Source organism: Idiotropiscis lumnitzeri, chromosome 12 (genome assembly GCF_059441095.1).
Source record: "Idiotropiscis lumnitzeri isolate Australia: NSW breed Sydney's pygmy pipehorse chromosome 12, RoL_Ilum_1.0, whole genome shotgun sequence".
NCBI classification, from domain to species: domain Eukaryota; kingdom Metazoa; phylum Chordata; class Actinopteri; order Syngnathiformes; family Syngnathidae; genus Idiotropiscis; species Idiotropiscis lumnitzeri.
The window spans coordinates 15,479,939-15,497,587 of record NC_142402.1 but is presented as its reverse complement, the minus strand read 5'-3'; the positions used below and the strand labels follow the sequence as shown (position 1 = coordinate 15,497,587).

The following is a 17,649-nucleotide window of genomic DNA, read 5'->3' as shown; positions in this document are numbered from 1 at the left end:
GAGTTGAATAAAATTTGGAAATACTGTGGCATGACTGAGAAGCCTGTTGATGCATTGCTTAAGTATCTCCAGTTTTTTTCCCACATCCACGCGCCTACTGAAGGTCATCCAACCACTCTAAGGGGGCAAGTACGTTTTCATTTTTTTCCACCCCTTATGAACTTCATAGTGTTAGTATATTTTACTTTATCCTTTATATGTAGAAGTGAGAAAACTGCAAAACGAAATGGCTTATGAAGCCATTTTTGGATTTGTGACAATTAAGTGCAGTTTTTGTGTGCAGTTGGTATTTAATGGACTGGTGTTGCCCAACATTTATTGATCCAAGGCTCATATTTAGAAAAATCTCACAGCCCACCACTAATGTTCAATACACTTTTTTCAGTATGTAGTAAAATAGTCTCCATTTACACACTAATTTAATTTGTGTTAAATGTGTGCCAGTTCAGATAAAAACTGTTTCTGTTGTACGGATGGCATCAGGTGGATACACAGATTAATTGTACCTTCTGTCTTCTAGGGCAAGAGCATCTACTCTGCCTGTCACTGGCGTCACGTCACACAAGTTGGACATGACTGAAGTACAAAAAAAAGTCGATTTTAATTGGTCATCATTCCATAACCAAACGTCCACATGTTCCACATGCATTTTCATATGTGTGCTCTCCCTTCAAGCACATCAGTTCCTTCAGGGCTCTTCATCGTCCGTTTTGTGCCAACGACGAGGCCGCCCCGGAGTCCACGTTGCTGAGCGTCACGTCCTTGCTCTGCTTGGTCGCCGTCTGGTCTAGTGACGTCCCCTCGAAGAGGCGTGCCATGAAGCCCAAACCATTCTTCTTGATGTACGATTTGCCAGCGAAGGTGTACAGGACGGGGTTGGCGCAGCTACTGATGAAGGCCAGGGCCGATGTGACGGCACGACTCGACTGGTAGATGTGATCCAGACTACGGGGGGAGACAGCAGCTCGGGTCATGAGGTCAAAGGTAAGCAGCACACTTTGTCAGAAACTAATTGGTGTTACGAAAGATAGGGTAGTCTTATCAATATAAGATTTTGCCGTAAGGGTCTGTTTGAAAAAAGGTGACATTATGCAAATAATTGTAACAAATGGCATTAAATCAATTATTTTATGTCTATGCATTATTCCATCAAAATGTAAAATAGATTAGACGTAGGTTTTCTGAAGAAAAAATTTTGTTCCTGTATGAAAAATTGAGAACATTTACATTAGGTTTGTTGAAGACTCAAATTTGTCTTTGAGAAGACATGCATGTTATTTGTTGAAGTCTAAATTGGCATTTTTTATGTTTCAAATGGAACGCCTTATTTTTTTGTCGTTGGCTCGTCAAACTCAAGCTGAGAAAAAGTTTTACAAAACATGTACGTTACGTTTGTTGAGGACTCTTGTCTTTGCTGTTTAAAAAAAACGTCAAGACTTGACTTTTTGACTATGACTTGACTAAACACGTACTTCATATTTATTCGCCTAAAGAAACAGAAGTGATTTGCTATACGGTTCCACATAACCACATTTTTTTTTTTTTTTTTAACTCACATTTCTCGTCTGGGTGATCCCTCTGAGTACCATTCCGCTGCCACCTTAAAGGAGAAATACGGTCAATGTTCGCCCAAAAGATGAACCGTTACTATGGGTTAATAACGAGGCAATAACTCCAAAGCAAACCTGTATCATGTTGATGACGTGGTACGGCAACCAGAAGAGACAGAACATCACCACAATGGCCAGGATGAGCTTTTCGCTGCGGACCTTCCGGCGGAACTTGGTCTGTCTCAGGCGTTTTAGAATGAGCACGTAGCTAATGATGATGACGGCATAAGGCAGGATGAAGCCCAACACTGTTTCTAACGAGTACTGAAACCTCACCTGCAAAGAGTGATGTTCATTGTTGAAAAAAATAAAAAGTACGTTAATGGAAGAATTTTGGGAAAACACATTCTAAGAATGTGAATTGGAAGTTTGGGGTTCGGCTATCGGTAGGAAGTTTCGCACTGCTAATACATTAAGCCAGGGGTCCGCAATCCTGTTCCTCACGGGCTGCTGTCCTGTCCCTGCTGAATCACACCTGATTCAAATCTACAGAAAATCAGCAAGATCTGCAGAAGGTCGGGTCAGGTGTGTTTCAGCAGGAAGAGACGGAAAACAGGCAGGACACCGGCTCTCGAGGACCAGGATTGAAGACCCTTTGTCTTAAGATGCTTACGTATCGAGGCAGCGTGTGGTTGGGCGCGCACACGTGTCGCGTCTTGTTCCGGTCGTCTTTGTCTTCCCTCACATCCCGGAACACTAGCGAGGGCAACGCGCTGACGGCCACCAATAGCCACATTCCCAGAATGACGCGGCGCACCAGCTTCCTGCTAAGCCTGGTCGCCGTCCTGCGGGGCAGCACCACCACCACCAGCCGGTGCACACTCATCAGCGTGATGAGGAAAATGGAGGCGTACATGTTGACATTGCAGAGGTAGAAGAGACCCTTGCACATGGCCGTGCCGAAAACCCATGTCTGCTTGGCCAGGTAGACGATGAAGAAGATGGTGAGCGCCATGAGGAAGCTGTCGGCACACGCCAGGTTGAGGATGAGCAGCGTGGTGACGGAACGGCGGCGGGCGCGAGCGAGAATGCTCCACACAATGAAGAGGTTGCCGGGCACGCCCAGCAGGAAGACCAAACTCAGGATGAGGGCGCCCACGGTGGTCGAGTAGTCGTTGCTCACCACACTGTCGTCTTCGGGGTTATTGTCTTCGGCCATGGAGCGTCTAACGACCTCGCTCAGGTTGTTCATGCTGGAGGGAGAGGACACAAAGAATGGTGGCGGCCTTATTTCTTGTCTTGGTTCTTGGTTATTTTTTGACAGTTTTTTTACTTGAGCCTATCGTTGCTTTTGACTGGTTCTTGACATCTCCTGCCATCTATCCTTCCACTCTCTATTGCAAGTGTGGGCAAACTACGGCCCGGGGGCCACATGCGGCCCGTTAAACGTTTTAATCCGGTCCGCCAAACTTGAAAAAAATGGTTGGATCGGTGCCTGATGTTCTTGACTTGGTTTTGATTGTTTTGGTTTTTGGCTTGGTTCTTGATTGAGTTGTGGCTTTTTTTGTTGTTGTTTGATTTTGACTTAATTTTTTTTCTTTATCTGGTACTCTCCAAATATCGGCTTTTTTCGCCCATTTTTTATTTGGTTCTTTGCATAGGTTTTCTCTTGGTTCTTGACTGAGTCAAGACTTGGTTTTAGAAAGACTTAATTACTGATGCGGTTCTTGACTTGATTTTTTTTTTTTATTTTAATGAATTTTTTGATTCAGCTTCTTAACTTGGCTTTTAACTTATATTTTGACTTGGAGGTCTGTGCTCTACCAAATGCTATTCTAGTTTTATCTTCAATAGCACGATTATGAGGTTTTGAGTTTTGCTGACCGGTTTATTGTACGGAAACAACCCGCCTGACGTAGCCTTGCAAATATTCATGCAGAGTCTGAAGCCAACCGGTTTCACTCTGCATGCTAAAACATGCAGTCCTGCAAATTTCACTTAAAATGTCTGTTGCTAGATTGACTACCTTGCACCCTCGGCGAAGCTTTAAAATGCAAACAATAAGTTTCTGGTCACAATAGATTTAGAGAAGTTGTGGGTCTCACCACCGTTTGTTTATAAACATAGCATTTTACACATTTTCAATACCCAAATTAGACCCAAAATATTTTTTTAATGCAAACAAAAATTATATAACTATAAATTAGGGCTGGGCGATAAACCGAAAATTTACCGTTTCCGAAATTTATTACAATGACCGAAATCATTTTGCCCATGTCGGTAAATTCGGTGTTAAAAAAAAAAGAAAAGCCTTTTCTGTCTGCGGCAATGTTCATGCCCCTTTAAGACCGCAACAGCGCCTCTAGTCACGTGACTCTACCAGTCTGCTCGAGAAAGAAAACAGACGTCGCTGTCGTAGCTGGGATTGAAATCCAGAAGCTTTTTCACCACCCACAACACAACCATGCTGTGCTGAAAGTTCAAAGTGAGAAGCAAGGTTCGACAAGTGACAACAGCCCATTAACGGAGGCAACACCATACGAGAGAACGTCTCAGAGGTGGACGCAATAGCCTAGCACATAGCTAAAGATAGAGCTCCTCTCGTTACAGTGGCGTGCACAGGATTTAAACGCTTCACGAAAGCCGTATTTCCCGATATGGACTACATCGGGCCGGGAGTTTAGACATGTCAAGCATTTTGCATCTACATCCGACTTGTGGTCGGGTCGCAACATGGATCCCTGTTTGAGCCTGACTGTGCATTACATAGACGACAAGTGGCGACCGCGCACCAGAGTACTCGAGGCAGCACATTTTCCCCGATGGTGCACACTTGTTTATTTGGCTTGCATTTACATTTTCTTTCATTTTACTTAGCATTTTTTTAATTTGGCTTTATTTACATCATGCGAGCATCTTGGCGCAATCTATTTGCAGAAAAAGATTTCGCAAGAGGGACCCTTTTTCTTTGTGACATTGTTAAAGTCATGCAAAGCAAGCTATTTGGAATGTTTATTCAAATGATTTTTGTACTTTTATTTTTCATTGAAAGTAATGTGTACCAGTTGGTCAATAAAAAACATTTATGTTGATTTTAGTCCACGGGGGAAATTTATCGTGCATTTATCGTTATCGAGGTAAAAATCCTTTTTTTTTTTTTAGGAAGGTGAAAGTAACTATGATCAACAACCCATTAAAAAAAGAATTTCTCCCCTTTATCAATACCGTTTAGTGTTGTATCTTATATATTTGGGAAGCCCGACTTGTCAACTTTATGACGACTTGTAAAGATGGTGGAAAATGGGCCGAAATTTATGGTTTATTTGTAAACTAAATGATGAGCAAGTCAGAGAAACAAACATTTAGAGATACGAACTAGGCGTCGTTTGTGTTCAGAGTTCTGATGAGATTTACTGACCTTTCCAGGATGCGATTTGTTTGTCAAAATGAAAATATTCCACTTGTCCTGCTCTGTGCTCCGTCTGTTCCCTTGTGGGACTTACCGTGTCACGGCACTCGATCATAACGTGACTAACACCCTACCCACGCCCACACACGCTGTCATAGACATGTAATAACATGCATACAGGCGTGTGCACTTCCCTCTACCTAAGAAAACGTTTACTTTCTACTCCTGGTGGTGTTGTTCTTGCGCAACTTTTTTACACTTTTCAGTGAATGAGGCCGTTATCTATAAAATGATGTTGAAGGTACAATATATAAGCATCCAACTTTCAGGGAAATAACTATATGATGGTGATGTCATTTGTAAATCGTTTCACTATTTATGGCAACTCTCAGTCCCTGTCCCCTCGCAAATCGCACTCCCACACATCATCCGTAAACTTTAAAGTTCATAAGTCAGGTCTATATGTCAAAGGCTTAGGGCCCCAGTATTATAATGAAGTATGTGCCCATGACTTGGTACCTGGGTGAAGAAAACACTATTTTCAGGCAACGCTCGCATGACATGGAAGCTTTATCGGCAAAAGCTAAGCAGAGCTGCAATGTTTTGGGATTTGTAGTGTAGCGGCATCTTTTGATAACAAGCACATTAACACACTAAAGCAATAAAATGTTCTATGCGCCTCCACGAGTCTAAACATGGCACTTTGATTAATATTGCGTTTGTGGAATATGAGAAATATGAAAATCCACCTGTTTTTATTTTTAAGGGGTGACCATTTGGTCACTTCTATCGACTGAAAATAACATCACAGTTGCTCAGGGTACAGTTCTCGAGCAATCGCAGCTCACCTTTTTTCTGAAGATGTGCCATGATTGGTCGCCGTCTCACTTAGCACTGTGAAATAATTTGCCCATGCCAATGGTGTTGTTAATTTAGGCTGTTGGGCTGTAATTCCTCCCTTTGCTTTTCCACATATTAGTTGGTCAGTTTTGTGGAGTCACACATTGTTGCATGAGCCAGGCAGAATCGCACCGCCATTATATGGATGATTTGAAAATAAATAAATAAATATATCACAAATCTGATGACATCTATGCATGCGTAAATGTGACACATTCAGTTTTTAATGCCTCGAGGAAAAGCAACTGTGATTCAAACGCTTAGCTTCCTCTTGCACACACACGCACACACAATTACATAATAGAGGGCATATGAAGCACACACTCACCTGTTTGAACATGCCAGGAATTTTGCTTTTCCCTTAAGTGGCCATGATACTGTCATTTTTAATAAAAACAAACTCCACTCAGTTTTGTAGATAATTTATTTGCAAAATAATAACAATAATACTTTCCCTTTATAAAAACAAACAAAAAACATATATATATATATATATATTTATATATACCTGTGGCCGTAATCACATGAGAAATATGAATTCCCAGCAATGAAACAGGATAAGTGGAGCAGGAAGTTGCGGTATATAGTGAGTGCAATGCGAAAGGAATGATGCTGAACGATGACATCATCAGTGCGGCTGCTCGTCCGTGTGTGAGGCATCCTGGTAAGACTGTAAGTCCTGCCCGATGTACTCCGACACTGTAGATCAAGAATAGAAAAAAAAAAAGGTTGTAAATTTGTCATGTAAATTCGCGTATATTCAGTATAATGTCATACAAAGGACTATTATCAAAATGGAGACATTTTGTCGCGTTCCAATATATAATTTACATAAAATTACATTTTGATTTTAAACTATGAGATTTTTTTTATTCAATAAATCCCTTTGTTTTTTGTATTTCGCAAGTAATATATTTCAAAAGGCAATAATACTAAAGTCGTAATCTTGGAAGAATAGAGTTGTACAAAAATAATAGCTCTGTGAACATAAATGTCCGGCTTTGGTGAATTAATGAGGCCTGTTGGACTGTTATTGTCTCTGGATACTGTCACTTAAATCATTGAAGACAGCTCGCATGAATAGTTTAGTCTCTCATTATATGAAATTTGAAGACCTCTCAATCACCTTCCTCAAATGTGATCGGATGCATGTTGGTGGAACTGGTAAACTCCAGAGGACACTCCTGAATCTTGGCATCTCTCTCGTCCCCGTGACCCATCCCCAGAATCCTTCCTGTAGCCTCCCAGCTGTCATAGTGGGAGTAAGGCACTGAACACATATCGTGGTAGGCACTCTGGTTGGCTGGAGGGGAGGGACACATCTCCTGAGGATAAGCAGAGTACTGCGGGTATGGTGGGGTGGGACCAGGGGGCAGAGGGGATGAGGAGATTGGGCTGCCGGCCGGGAAAGGGCTAAGAGAGGAAGAGTGGGAGGGAGATGGTGAGGAGGACAGGTATGGTGAGTCTAGCCAGGGGGAAGGGGATGGGGGCTGTGGACTGCGGAGGTACAGAGGTGGGAGGAGCTCTGTGAAACCCAACTCCAGGTTCTCAAAGTTGGGGTGATGCTCAGACACGGTGGGGCCCATCCCACCAGGCTCCTCCGTCACAGTGTCTGTACTGTACTCCTCCTGGTAAGCCAGACTAGTGCACGGAGGAGAGTAGGTGGATGGGTAAGGGGACATGTTAAAGCCCTGGCCTGTCTGCTCGTCAGCCATGGAGTCGCACCTCACATTCATTCTGGACTGACCCCCAACGGAAGGACACGCCACCCCTGCATCCAGAGGCAGCACCTGGGGCTGGGACAGCAGTGGGTCCTCTTCCTTGAACATGACTGCAGGAAAAACGACAGAAAATTGAAGCACCTGCAATACGGTAACATTTTACGATGTTGATACTAACTGGGGACATATTTAAAGCAATGAGTGCTGCTCCTTTTCCTCTTCCCATTGGAGACGTAAAGATTAACCGACACTGGACGAGTGACGGACAGGTCGCAGTAGGGCGGCACCCTCAAGCGCAGCAAACACTAATGGAAGAAACAACATATTGAAGTGACTGAAATGAGAGCTCATCCATCCTATCCAGAGTTGGTCGCAGGGGCAGCAGCCTAAGCATAGAAGCCCAGACGCCCACTCCCGAGCCACTTCATCGAGCTCTACCAGGGGAATTGCAAGGCTCTCCTGGGCCAGCTAAGAGACAGTAGCTCTAGCGAGTCCAGGGTCTTCCCTGGGGCATCTATCCCCGGGGACATTACCAAATCACTTCATGTGTATAGGAGGCATCCCTACCGGATGCCCAAGCCACTCCACCTCCCTCCTCTCAGTGTGGAGGAGCAACACCGTCTACTCCGACCCCCTGCCGGATGAGGGAATTTTTCACCCCAAAGGAGAGCCCAGACACCCTGCAGAGTGAACTTACTTACGCTTGATTTTATTCTTTTTGTCACTACCCACAGCTCGTGAACATAGAGGTGAGTTGATTGATGGCATTTTAAGACTGAAAACTTCACAAGAACTACCTCGTTGCTGTTGTCCCGGTCCACGTGGGCTTCCTCTTCCCACTGAAGTTTACCATCTGATTATTTGGAAGACAAACAAAAACTCAACAGTTGGCCAAAAGTAACTTTCCATCATTCATTGGGATACTAAAAACAATGGAAACGATTACTACTCACCTGTGCTTCGTTCCATGAAAACGACTCTCGAGATCGCCATGAAGTTGGTGCCGCTCAGCAGGAGCTCCTCGCCGCCTTCGACTGAACAGGATGTGAGGCTGACTGACTCGATGACGGGCAGCTCCTGCGCTGACCGCTGGGCTGCAACGGACACGATACAAAATCAGGCCAAAGTTTTTCACCTGTGGAAGCCACATGGGAGCTACTACTTACAGCATTCGATGGGCAGTGAGGCCACCTGCAGGGCCAGGACCCGACCGGGTGGTACAGCAGGAGGTGCCAGAGCGAGGTGGGTGCGGAAGACCAATCGGACACGTGTGTTCTTCCTTCCAACATCGGTTTCACCCTTCCTTAATTCAATGTCCGAGTTCCTCAGCTTGAGAATTCCGGCGCAGTCGATGCTGTAGTATTTAATGACATGATTGTCGGCCTAATCAATTTTCAAACAGAAACTCAGTCTACTTACAGTGCAGTCATGTGGTTCTCAGGGTTGAGGGGGATGTCTAGCACTTTTGTTCCCGCCTGGATGTTCTCATGACTGGTGGTGCCCACCATTTTCCCCGTCACCCTAAAAGGAGGAAAAACCTTTGAGTTTGGAGCGACCATTCCTGTTATTTAGTTTTTGGTCATCACCAAATAAGAAGACTTATGAGATCAGATCACCTTTATGAAGACTTGATATTACCTGTGTATCTGATAGAAGGGGTGTGGCCGGATGGAACGATCATCTGCGGTTCCCACGAAAACCTGGAGAGAAAGTGGTTTCCTCTCATTGTAGCCGCACAACTGCAGAGAGAGACAAAGTGAGAAATTAAACCAAAAATGGAGACAAGCTCAAAAAGTTGGAAAATTATTTTGTCTTGGTGTATCGGTGCATGGTGTCCTGGGGCAAAGCACCGAATGTTAATTAAGTTAATTGGACTAACTGTTTTGTTTCAGACGTGTGTATCAAACTGGAAGCCCTTCGTACTTGGCGAAGTTTAAGTTTCAGTTTAAAAAAAAAGAAAAAGAAGAGTTGGTGAACCGTACTCTAGAGGGAGACAAAGTCAAAGTTTACAACACTGCTTCAATCCCATAACCGGCCCTGTCAGTCATCGACCCTTAGTACCATTACCACTTTGCCCTCCTGATGATGCCCCAAGTAATGTCACCTTGACAACCGGATGTCCGGATGGAGTGGCCTTGACAGCGCCTCTGCTCCCCTCAGTCTCGTAGTGGGCTCGGTGGTGAGGCCGGGGTTGTACCTCGATCCGCAGCTCGTACTGGTCAAACTGTGAGGGTAGGGGCCAGTCGAGCGGCGGCAAGGCATTGGACCTGCATGCATTTAAGGTTACTCTTGACAACATGTGAAGTACCCCATCGCATCTCAGATTTTGACACCCCTTAGGTTTCATTTTAAACTGTGGTTTCAGTGGAATGTGGCCCCAGATGAAGGGTTTCCCCGAATGACTCCTTACCTGAAGAGAGGACTGTGAGCGTTGGCTCGGGTCCGGCCCCAAGCAAGAGCAGGTGGCACCGAGAGATAGTCCATACTCATTGATGGGGTTTCTCTCCTGGTCTGCAGGATCTCTGGTTGGTGTTGTCCAGGGGCCTGCTCCTGATCCCTTGGAGACAACTGTGGGGAACGAGAAGTTGGATTGCGGGGTTTCCCAGGTGGAATCAAAAGGATTCTTGTGATTTTTGTTCTAAAAGACAAATCATGTGCCCCCAGATTTAAGTTTCAGTTGAGAGAAGTGGGGATTTTAAAGGAGTCTGAGGGTTTAGGGTTGATTTTGGGTTGATTCTGAGTTAGATAGGCTAAGGTTTCGGATTGGGTTTGTGACTGCGTTTTGGCACGTGTTTAAAATCAGTGTTTAGGGTTTGGGTAAGCAAACCGTAGGGTTGAACTTGGGCAACTATTTAATCATGGGGCCAGTAGTACCTGCTCCATAGATGTCTTTCTTGTTTTCTGTGGAACACTGAGCTCGCAGCTGCCAGGCGAAGCTTGTGACAGAAAACTGGAGTCTCCCCCCTCCAGGATGCCCCCCTGCAGCTCCTCGGAGTAACTCCCCCTGCGGGACGAGCAAGGGGACGCGAGGGGCGAGTTCCTCCGCTTCTTTCCGCCCGGCGAAGTCGGCCGGGACGATGGAGAGAGCCCGAAATGGAGTGTGGCCTCACCGAGCTCCTCTTCTTCCACCAGAAGAGAATCGCAGCTGGATGCTGGACTCAGCCACCCGCGGGAGGAGGGGCTGGAGGCAGGGCTGGGACTCAGCGACCCGGGGCACCTGTCTCGGTAGGTGAAGGGGTCCAGCAGGGGGAGATAGAGGCGCTCGCGGTCCCATTTACTGCCACTCTCTATGTCCCAGGAGAGAGCGGGTGCTGGATCGTCCTCGGGCGAGATGGTGGTGATCTGGATGCTGGGACACTCCACCACGCGGGACTCTGAAACCTGACAGGTAATGTCTTTGACCCGTTGCTTTGTATACATGAACCCTTTGCTAAGTTTTCTTACCTGAACGGAGCGTGCCGGCAAGCTCTCGTAGGTCCCGCTGAATTCTCTGACCAGGGCTCTCCGTGGAGGCGGGGAATGCATCCCGGCCCGCTGATTGGCCAAGGGTGGCGGGCTGGGGATGCTGGCTGCGATGCGCTCCTTCGCATGAGCGGTGGCACAGTGGGCGTCTGTAACTGATTATTGGGAACATTATAGAGGGACATCAAAAAGCACAGTACAATGTATCGAAATAGGGAAGTAGTATATACTGTTTATATCATGTTAAACAGAACCTTAACGACTGCCGTCAACTACATCCCGCATGAGAAAGGCTCATTATATGTCCATTGAATGTGGTAAACATCATTATATGGCAAGTGTATCCATTTCAATCATCATTAGCCATGCATCAATTTGCCTCGGTTTGCTGGAAGCTAATTGTTGCCATACGAGCGACTCACGCAACACACTGTTAGCATCTTTAGCTAGGCCTTTGTAGTTGAAATGTGCATTTTGGCCATGATTCTGAAGCCAACCATCACAAAGTGTGAGCCAAAGAATATGGTTGGAAAAAAAAGACACGTCAATATGCATCATTTTTTTAGCTATTGTTTTTGTGCTGTGACAACGGACTGAAGTTACCATGCTAATCAACTAATGGCTAACTCTCTGTTTTTAGTAAATATTTTCATGTTTTTGTAAGTTGTGCCAGTCTATAATGTTTACAAATTAGACAAAATATTCAGCCCAATTTGAAATAATAAGTTAAGACAAATTGCAGCAATCATTTTAGTCCATAATGCTCACAAATTAGTGCCACAATTAGCATGCTAACAGTTTGCTAGTGTTTTCTACCGACAAAAATACTGTAGATCAAAACAAAACGTTTTAATGTTTTGTAGTCATTTCAAACCAATTTGATTACATTAGCACCTCCTGTTTCTCTCATGTGATATTTTTTAGGCAAATACAGAGCACCCAATTTAATGATTTAAGCATGTATTTTTTTTATGTGAACAGTCTGGCATGTATTATCGATTTCGTTGGTAATTCACACACGCTAATGTACTATTTCTTGAACAGAAGGTCGACGACAGCTAATCCTTATGATAAAATCACAGTTTCTGGACTAGAATTAAGTGCACGTTCTGGTCTGTTAAACCTGCACTTTGCAACTGCTTTGCCAAAAAATGAACAAAAATAAGTTGTTGCTCAATCCTTGCTTGCGCTCGCTCACCCTCCCACTTAAGTGCACATTCATTTGATGGAAGTAGTTTAAAAGTACAAAAAGCCCCGAAATCTGGCTGCCCATGTCAAACTTCATTTGATCAGATAAGTATAAATGTCCCATAAATAATAAGGCCCTTCTCATAATTCCGCACAGTCATATGGAAAGCATTTATTCAATAGCCGCTACACGCACACCACCTTTTTTGGGCCCTGACAACAAAGACTCACCGTGCTCACGAAATGTTGAAATGTACCTTTGACTCGCACCGACGCTACCGCTAATTATCTTCCGCTGATGGTGATTATTCACACCACGACTTCTTTTCTTTTCTTATTTTTTGTGCCAATGCTGACGCACAACACCAACTCAATTAAGGTGGGGAAAAGAAAAATGTTTCTTGGCAATAACAATATTTCCAAGTCGTTAAAGCTGCAGCTCTAGCAGAACTTAGGTTAAAGACAAAAAAAAAAAAAATTAAAGAAAGCTTAAATTATGCATTTTTTTAAAATGAAAAATCCATTTTAAAATGTTAAATGGCAAATAAAATGTGGAAAATAAATGTAAATTTTTTTAGAAAATAAATGTAAAATTAAAAAATAATGAATAAGAATAGCAAAGTAAATAAAAGGTCAAATTAAAATTGAAAAAATATTTTAAAAAATACAAAATGTAAAAAGTAGTTTTTTTTTTTTTTTTTTTTAATTTTTCAGCAGTGAAAATAATGGAAATAGGGTAAGCGGTACGCATAATGGATGATTAGATGTTTCAGGCCTGACCACACCACACCATTCTAGGTCCCACTTTGATTTCCCACACGAACATTATAGTCCCCTCCAGCAGAATGAGGAAGTCCCCAGTGAGAGTGGTCTCCAGCACCACTCTGAGCTGCTGTTTGGTGCATAGGCACAAACAACCACCCATCCTCCAACCCGCAGACAGAGGGAGGCTACCCTCTTGTCTACCGGGGTGAACGCCAACATCCGGGCATCGAGCCTCGGGGCCAGAGAGAATGACCACACCTGCTGAACACCCCTCAGCGTGGGCAATTCCAGAGTAGATGAGAGGCAACTCCTCTCAGGAGGATGGGTACTGTAGTCCAAGTCGTGCGTGTGCGTGTGTGGGGGGGTTATGTAGTAGGAACCTCGCACACCAGTTTGGGATCTGAAACTGAAAGTTGATTGAGCAAAAAAAAAAAAAAAACGACAATCCACACACTGTCCACATCTGGAAGCTGGGCAGCCAACACACGCTAAGAAATCAAGAAAATGACTGTTGGAAATGAATCAATATGCTTTGTCAATATTGTAGCTGTAGGTCAGTTTTTTAAAAATGTTTGGACCAACCGAGAAGGGCTTGAAGGCCTGGAATGCATGCCACTGCTTTAAAGTAAATGTCAACTGGGAGTGCCCTCTTTTTTTGAAGAAGAAGAAAAGGAACGGATTAATGGCACGTCCATTTATTTTAATGAGAAAAGATGATTTAAGTGTGTTGAGTTACAAGCGTGGTCACACACTGAATCCTACTCGTATCTCAAGACACCACTGTATTTGTGTGCGTGTAGGGAGGAAAGAGAGGGGGGGCATGTGGAAGTTCCTTCCCACATGGCAGCTATTAACTCGCACGCACGCCTGATTAGAACCACATTGAGTGCATGCACACACACGTAAAGTCCACCGCGCACACACACACATGCACGTATGTTCCCATGAATGTCAGACCTCCCGGGGAGGTCTTTCACATACGAGAAGCGCTTGTGACTGACCCACACTGCTGCTGCTGCTGTCAGTGGGCTCCACGGAGCCGGAACCTTCCTCCTCTGGCCGCGGCGCGTCCTCCTCGAACACCAGCTTGAACTCGAACTCGCCCTCCTCCCAGCCGGAGCCCGGCGCGGCCCCCATCGGCGAGGAGAATTCCCCACCAAAAAGATCTTTTCTCTCAAGGAGGAGAAACGAGCGGAGGGGGGTTCTGTTCTTTAAGCGCCTGTCATAACGCAAACCACCGCCGCTCTTGGAAGAACTTTTCCAGTCGTCTTCTTCAAACTTGAAGTTTTGTTTTTCTGTTCGTCCAAGTCAGTCTTTTCTTTCATCCTCACGCTACACAGAAGAGGAGGAGGAGGAGAAGGAAGAGGAGGAGGGAGTAAAAGAAGTTGATGAAATATTTTTGTCGTCCTTTACCCTTAATTGCCTCTGGGTGGGTTCTGCGGCTCCGTCGCTCGGTCCCAATAGGGTCACCCTGCCTGTCAATCATCAGAACCCCCCGCCCTCTTACCCCCACTTACCTCACATCCTCCTCCTCCTCCTCTCATCAAGTCTTGTCGTGTGACCACCAGGGCCCTGAACGCATCACTCCCCCTTTTTTGGCTGTCGTTCTTTCTTCACCGCCCCCTACCCGTCCTCCCCCCTCCTTCCTTCTTTTCCCTCTCCCCCATTCCCATTTTATGAGCCCCCGACCTCCCTCCCATCCCCTCCCCTCCTCTCCTCGCTTCTCTTCTCCGTCAGAGATCTGTTTCTCATTATCCGCTGCAGTCTGTCTGAGTCAGGAGACGAAAAACTTAAATAAACACCCCTCTCTCCGGCTTAGACCAGCTAACCGGGCCCAGCCCCCTCACCACTCGGGAATCACGTCGAGCTACTTGAGGGGGTCTCTCTCGCTCTCGGACACACCCAAAATGCATCATGATTGTTTGTAAAATGTACTTTAGTATTCCATTGTTTGCTCTTATCAATATCAGTAATCAAGTCAGTAAGAAAGTCTCAAATGTTTCACAATTTCGTCTCACTCAAGACTGGTATTTGTGAATTTGGTGCCAATCTGACAAAATCTTTTCAAAGATTTGGGAGAATTGAAAGGCTGCTTGAAACTTCCAAAATGACTCTAAAATCCCTTGTGTTTTTTGGGGTGTGATTTCTTGAGACATTTTGGTGGATCTACTCATTATAGATGTTGCTATTAAATTTCATGTTGCGAAGGAAAACTAGCTTTGGGTGTGTGTTTTTTTTTTTTCTGGTGACATATCAAGGCGTATGTCTTTGAAGAACCTCTGGAATTAGCCAAATGACCTGAAAATGGCCGCCTCCAATCAAAATGTCACACCTCCTGCATCTTTTCAAGCATGGCTTTTCGTAAGTTTTTTTTGTGGGTCAGAAAAAAAAAATTGTGGGTCAGTTCATGAACTAGAAAATTTTATGCCGCTAAGTCAAACTTGTGTTTTCCAAAAAAATTTAAATCAAGGATATTAAATTTCAACCAAAATTATCCTAAAATGTCCATTTTAAATCAAAAAGGTGGACTTGTGGTGTCTTTTTTTTTAGAAATGCATCTTCTGACATTTTGGTGGAGATTTTCACAGAAATGGCCATTTCAAAACAAAATAGTTGATGTCCCCTGTTTTTTTGGGCATGGCTTCTTGAGAATTTTTTTTTGGGTTACTCATTATAGAATCAGTATCATCTTTATTCGCCAGACAATGCTATTGACCCATTTACTCCCATTGACGGATAAAGACGTCAAAGATCCTTTTTTTATTTATTTTTTTTTTTTTTTACTTGGCTGGTAGTGAATGAGTTAAATGTCATGTTGCTCGGTGAAAATGTCAACAACATTTTAATTTCAAGATTTCAAGATTTTGTGTTCTTTGTTTCGAAGTCATCAAACTTGGTTGACATACTCCATCCACGATGATTAAAACTGTCTTTACAATAAAGCAATTTTCTAGTATTAGTATTTAAATGAGGTTCGTAGCAATCGTAAAAAAACCTCATAAACAAGTTTGACTGAAGGATTCTGGAAATTGCCAAATTGACCCTAAAATTGCTGCTTCAAACCAAACTGGCAGAAATCCTGTTTATTTTCCAGCATGGTTTCTTAAGCCTTTTTTGTGGTCTACTCGTGATAGACACATCTACTAAATTTCATGCTAGTAAGTGAACTAGCTTTGGGGGCTACATTTTTCAAAACGTCTGACGAACACGGCGGATTATTGACTCCAGATAACTCAAGAATCTTGGATTAGAGATCGTTCAAAACAAATCGGGTTCTTGCAATAGCATAGATCAGGGGGTCACCAGGTAACCCTCAAGGACCACAGCAGTAGCCCGTAGACCTGATCTAAAAATGAGTCACCACTGACGGGACATTGTAATTTTCAATGAATGATATAGAAGGGCTCATTTAAAAATGTGGACACTGGCAGAAGTAGGCGATCCCACAAAATCTTCATGAGAAAATGATGCATCACCAAAAAGAAACAGCAACACCGTTTGAAAAAAAAAAAAATCCTATTAAACTCAAGTGGAAATGGGTCCTTTTCTACTCATCAATTTTACATCATATAAGAAATCCCGCAAAACTCTCATAAAAATGGGTCTTTTTTTTTTTCGCAAACCCGTGTGTTACATTTTGTTGTTGAAAGGCTTACAAAAGAGTTCATCTGTAAAAAAAAAAAAATAATTTGACTGGTAGGACATGTGCTTGTTTAAGCTTGTGGGAGGACGCGGTGAACTTATCCAACGTGGAAAGTTTGTCTGTGCGCGGGTGTGAAAATGACATTTTGCCGTGAAAGAAAGCAAGAATAATAAAAAGCCTAAAATTATCTTTTGTCAGATGATGAGCAATAAAATGTTGTCCTCCATTCAACGGACAAAATGGCGGCTTTTCAGATGTGGTGTGAGGTTTCAGAATTCATGCAAAAGTGTGGATTTGCTGATTGTCCTCGAGGCTGATCCTTAATTTCGCTGTCATTGGCAAGTGTCGCCCCCAGGTGGTGGACCACAAGAACCTGCTCCCACCGTGAATGACACAATTCATTGACTGTTTGAGCCCGTGCACCCCTTTCAGCGTAGTTGTGTTTTGAGGAAATTCTCATGACTCTTTTTCGACAATATCATATTTTTTTCCACGTATTCTATATCAGAATCAGTACTCAAGTGTGCAACGAGATTATATATATATATATATATATATATATATATATATATATATATATATATATATATATATATATATATATATATATATATATATATATATATATATATATATATATATATATATATATATAAAGAGAAACAAAAACATTCCTCGAGGGCCACTATCCTGCATGTTTGAATCACACCTGATTCAAATGATCAGGATCGTTATCAGGCTTCTGCCAAGCCTGCCGATGAGCTAGATAGATTAGATAAATGGAATTAGAGTGAGAGAGAGATTTTAATTTTGCATGCCCTTAGAGATTTCTTTTTCGGGAGGCGTGATTATAAAATAAAAATAGATGTTTTTTTTATTATTTTTTTTTTTAAGAAATCCCATGTCATTTTACTTTTAGAATTTTTTTTTTTTTTTAACTCTTTTTTAATGAAAGAAAAATTCACTTTTAGGTCAAATACTTTTGACAAAGTCCTTTTCTTTTTAGAAAAT

General features: G+C 43.3%; 2 protein-coding genes across 2 annotated transcripts; both read right to left on the bottom strand.

Moving 5' to 3' along the window:
• Nucleotides 1–283: 283 nt before the first annotated feature.
• ltb4r2b (leukotriene B4 receptor 2b) lies at nt 284–5,082 on the bottom strand. The gene is made up of 5 exons (XM_088310247.1): nt 4,969–5,082; nt 2,224–2,803; nt 1,686–1,886; nt 1,557–1,600; nt 284–945 (listed from the first exon to the last, which is right to left on the bottom strand). The coding sequence occupies exons 2-5, from the start codon at nt 2,800–2,802 to the stop codon at nt 699–701; spliced, it is 1,071 nt and encodes a 356-aa protein (XP_088166373.1). The 5' UTR covers nt 2,803; nt 4,969–5,082; the 3' UTR covers nt 284–698.
• A 1,183-nt stretch (nt 5,083–6,265) lies between these two features.
• Nucleotides 6,266–14,566, bottom strand: nfatc4 (nuclear factor of activated T cells 4). The gene is made up of 13 exons (XM_088310246.1): nt 13,997–14,566; nt 11,025–11,197; nt 10,455–10,961; nt 9,991–10,148; nt 9,685–9,847; nt 9,219–9,319; nt 9,000–9,101; nt 8,747–8,934; nt 8,534–8,674; nt 8,378–8,433; nt 7,759–7,885; nt 6,986–7,690; nt 6,266–6,558 (listed from the first exon to the last, which is right to left on the bottom strand). The coding sequence occupies exons 1-13, from the start codon at nt 14,130–14,132 to the stop codon at nt 6,488–6,490; spliced, it is 2,628 nt and encodes an 875-aa protein (XP_088166372.1). The 5' UTR covers nt 14,133–14,566; the 3' UTR covers nt 6,266–6,487.
• Nucleotides 14,567–17,649: the final 3,083 nt, after the last annotated feature.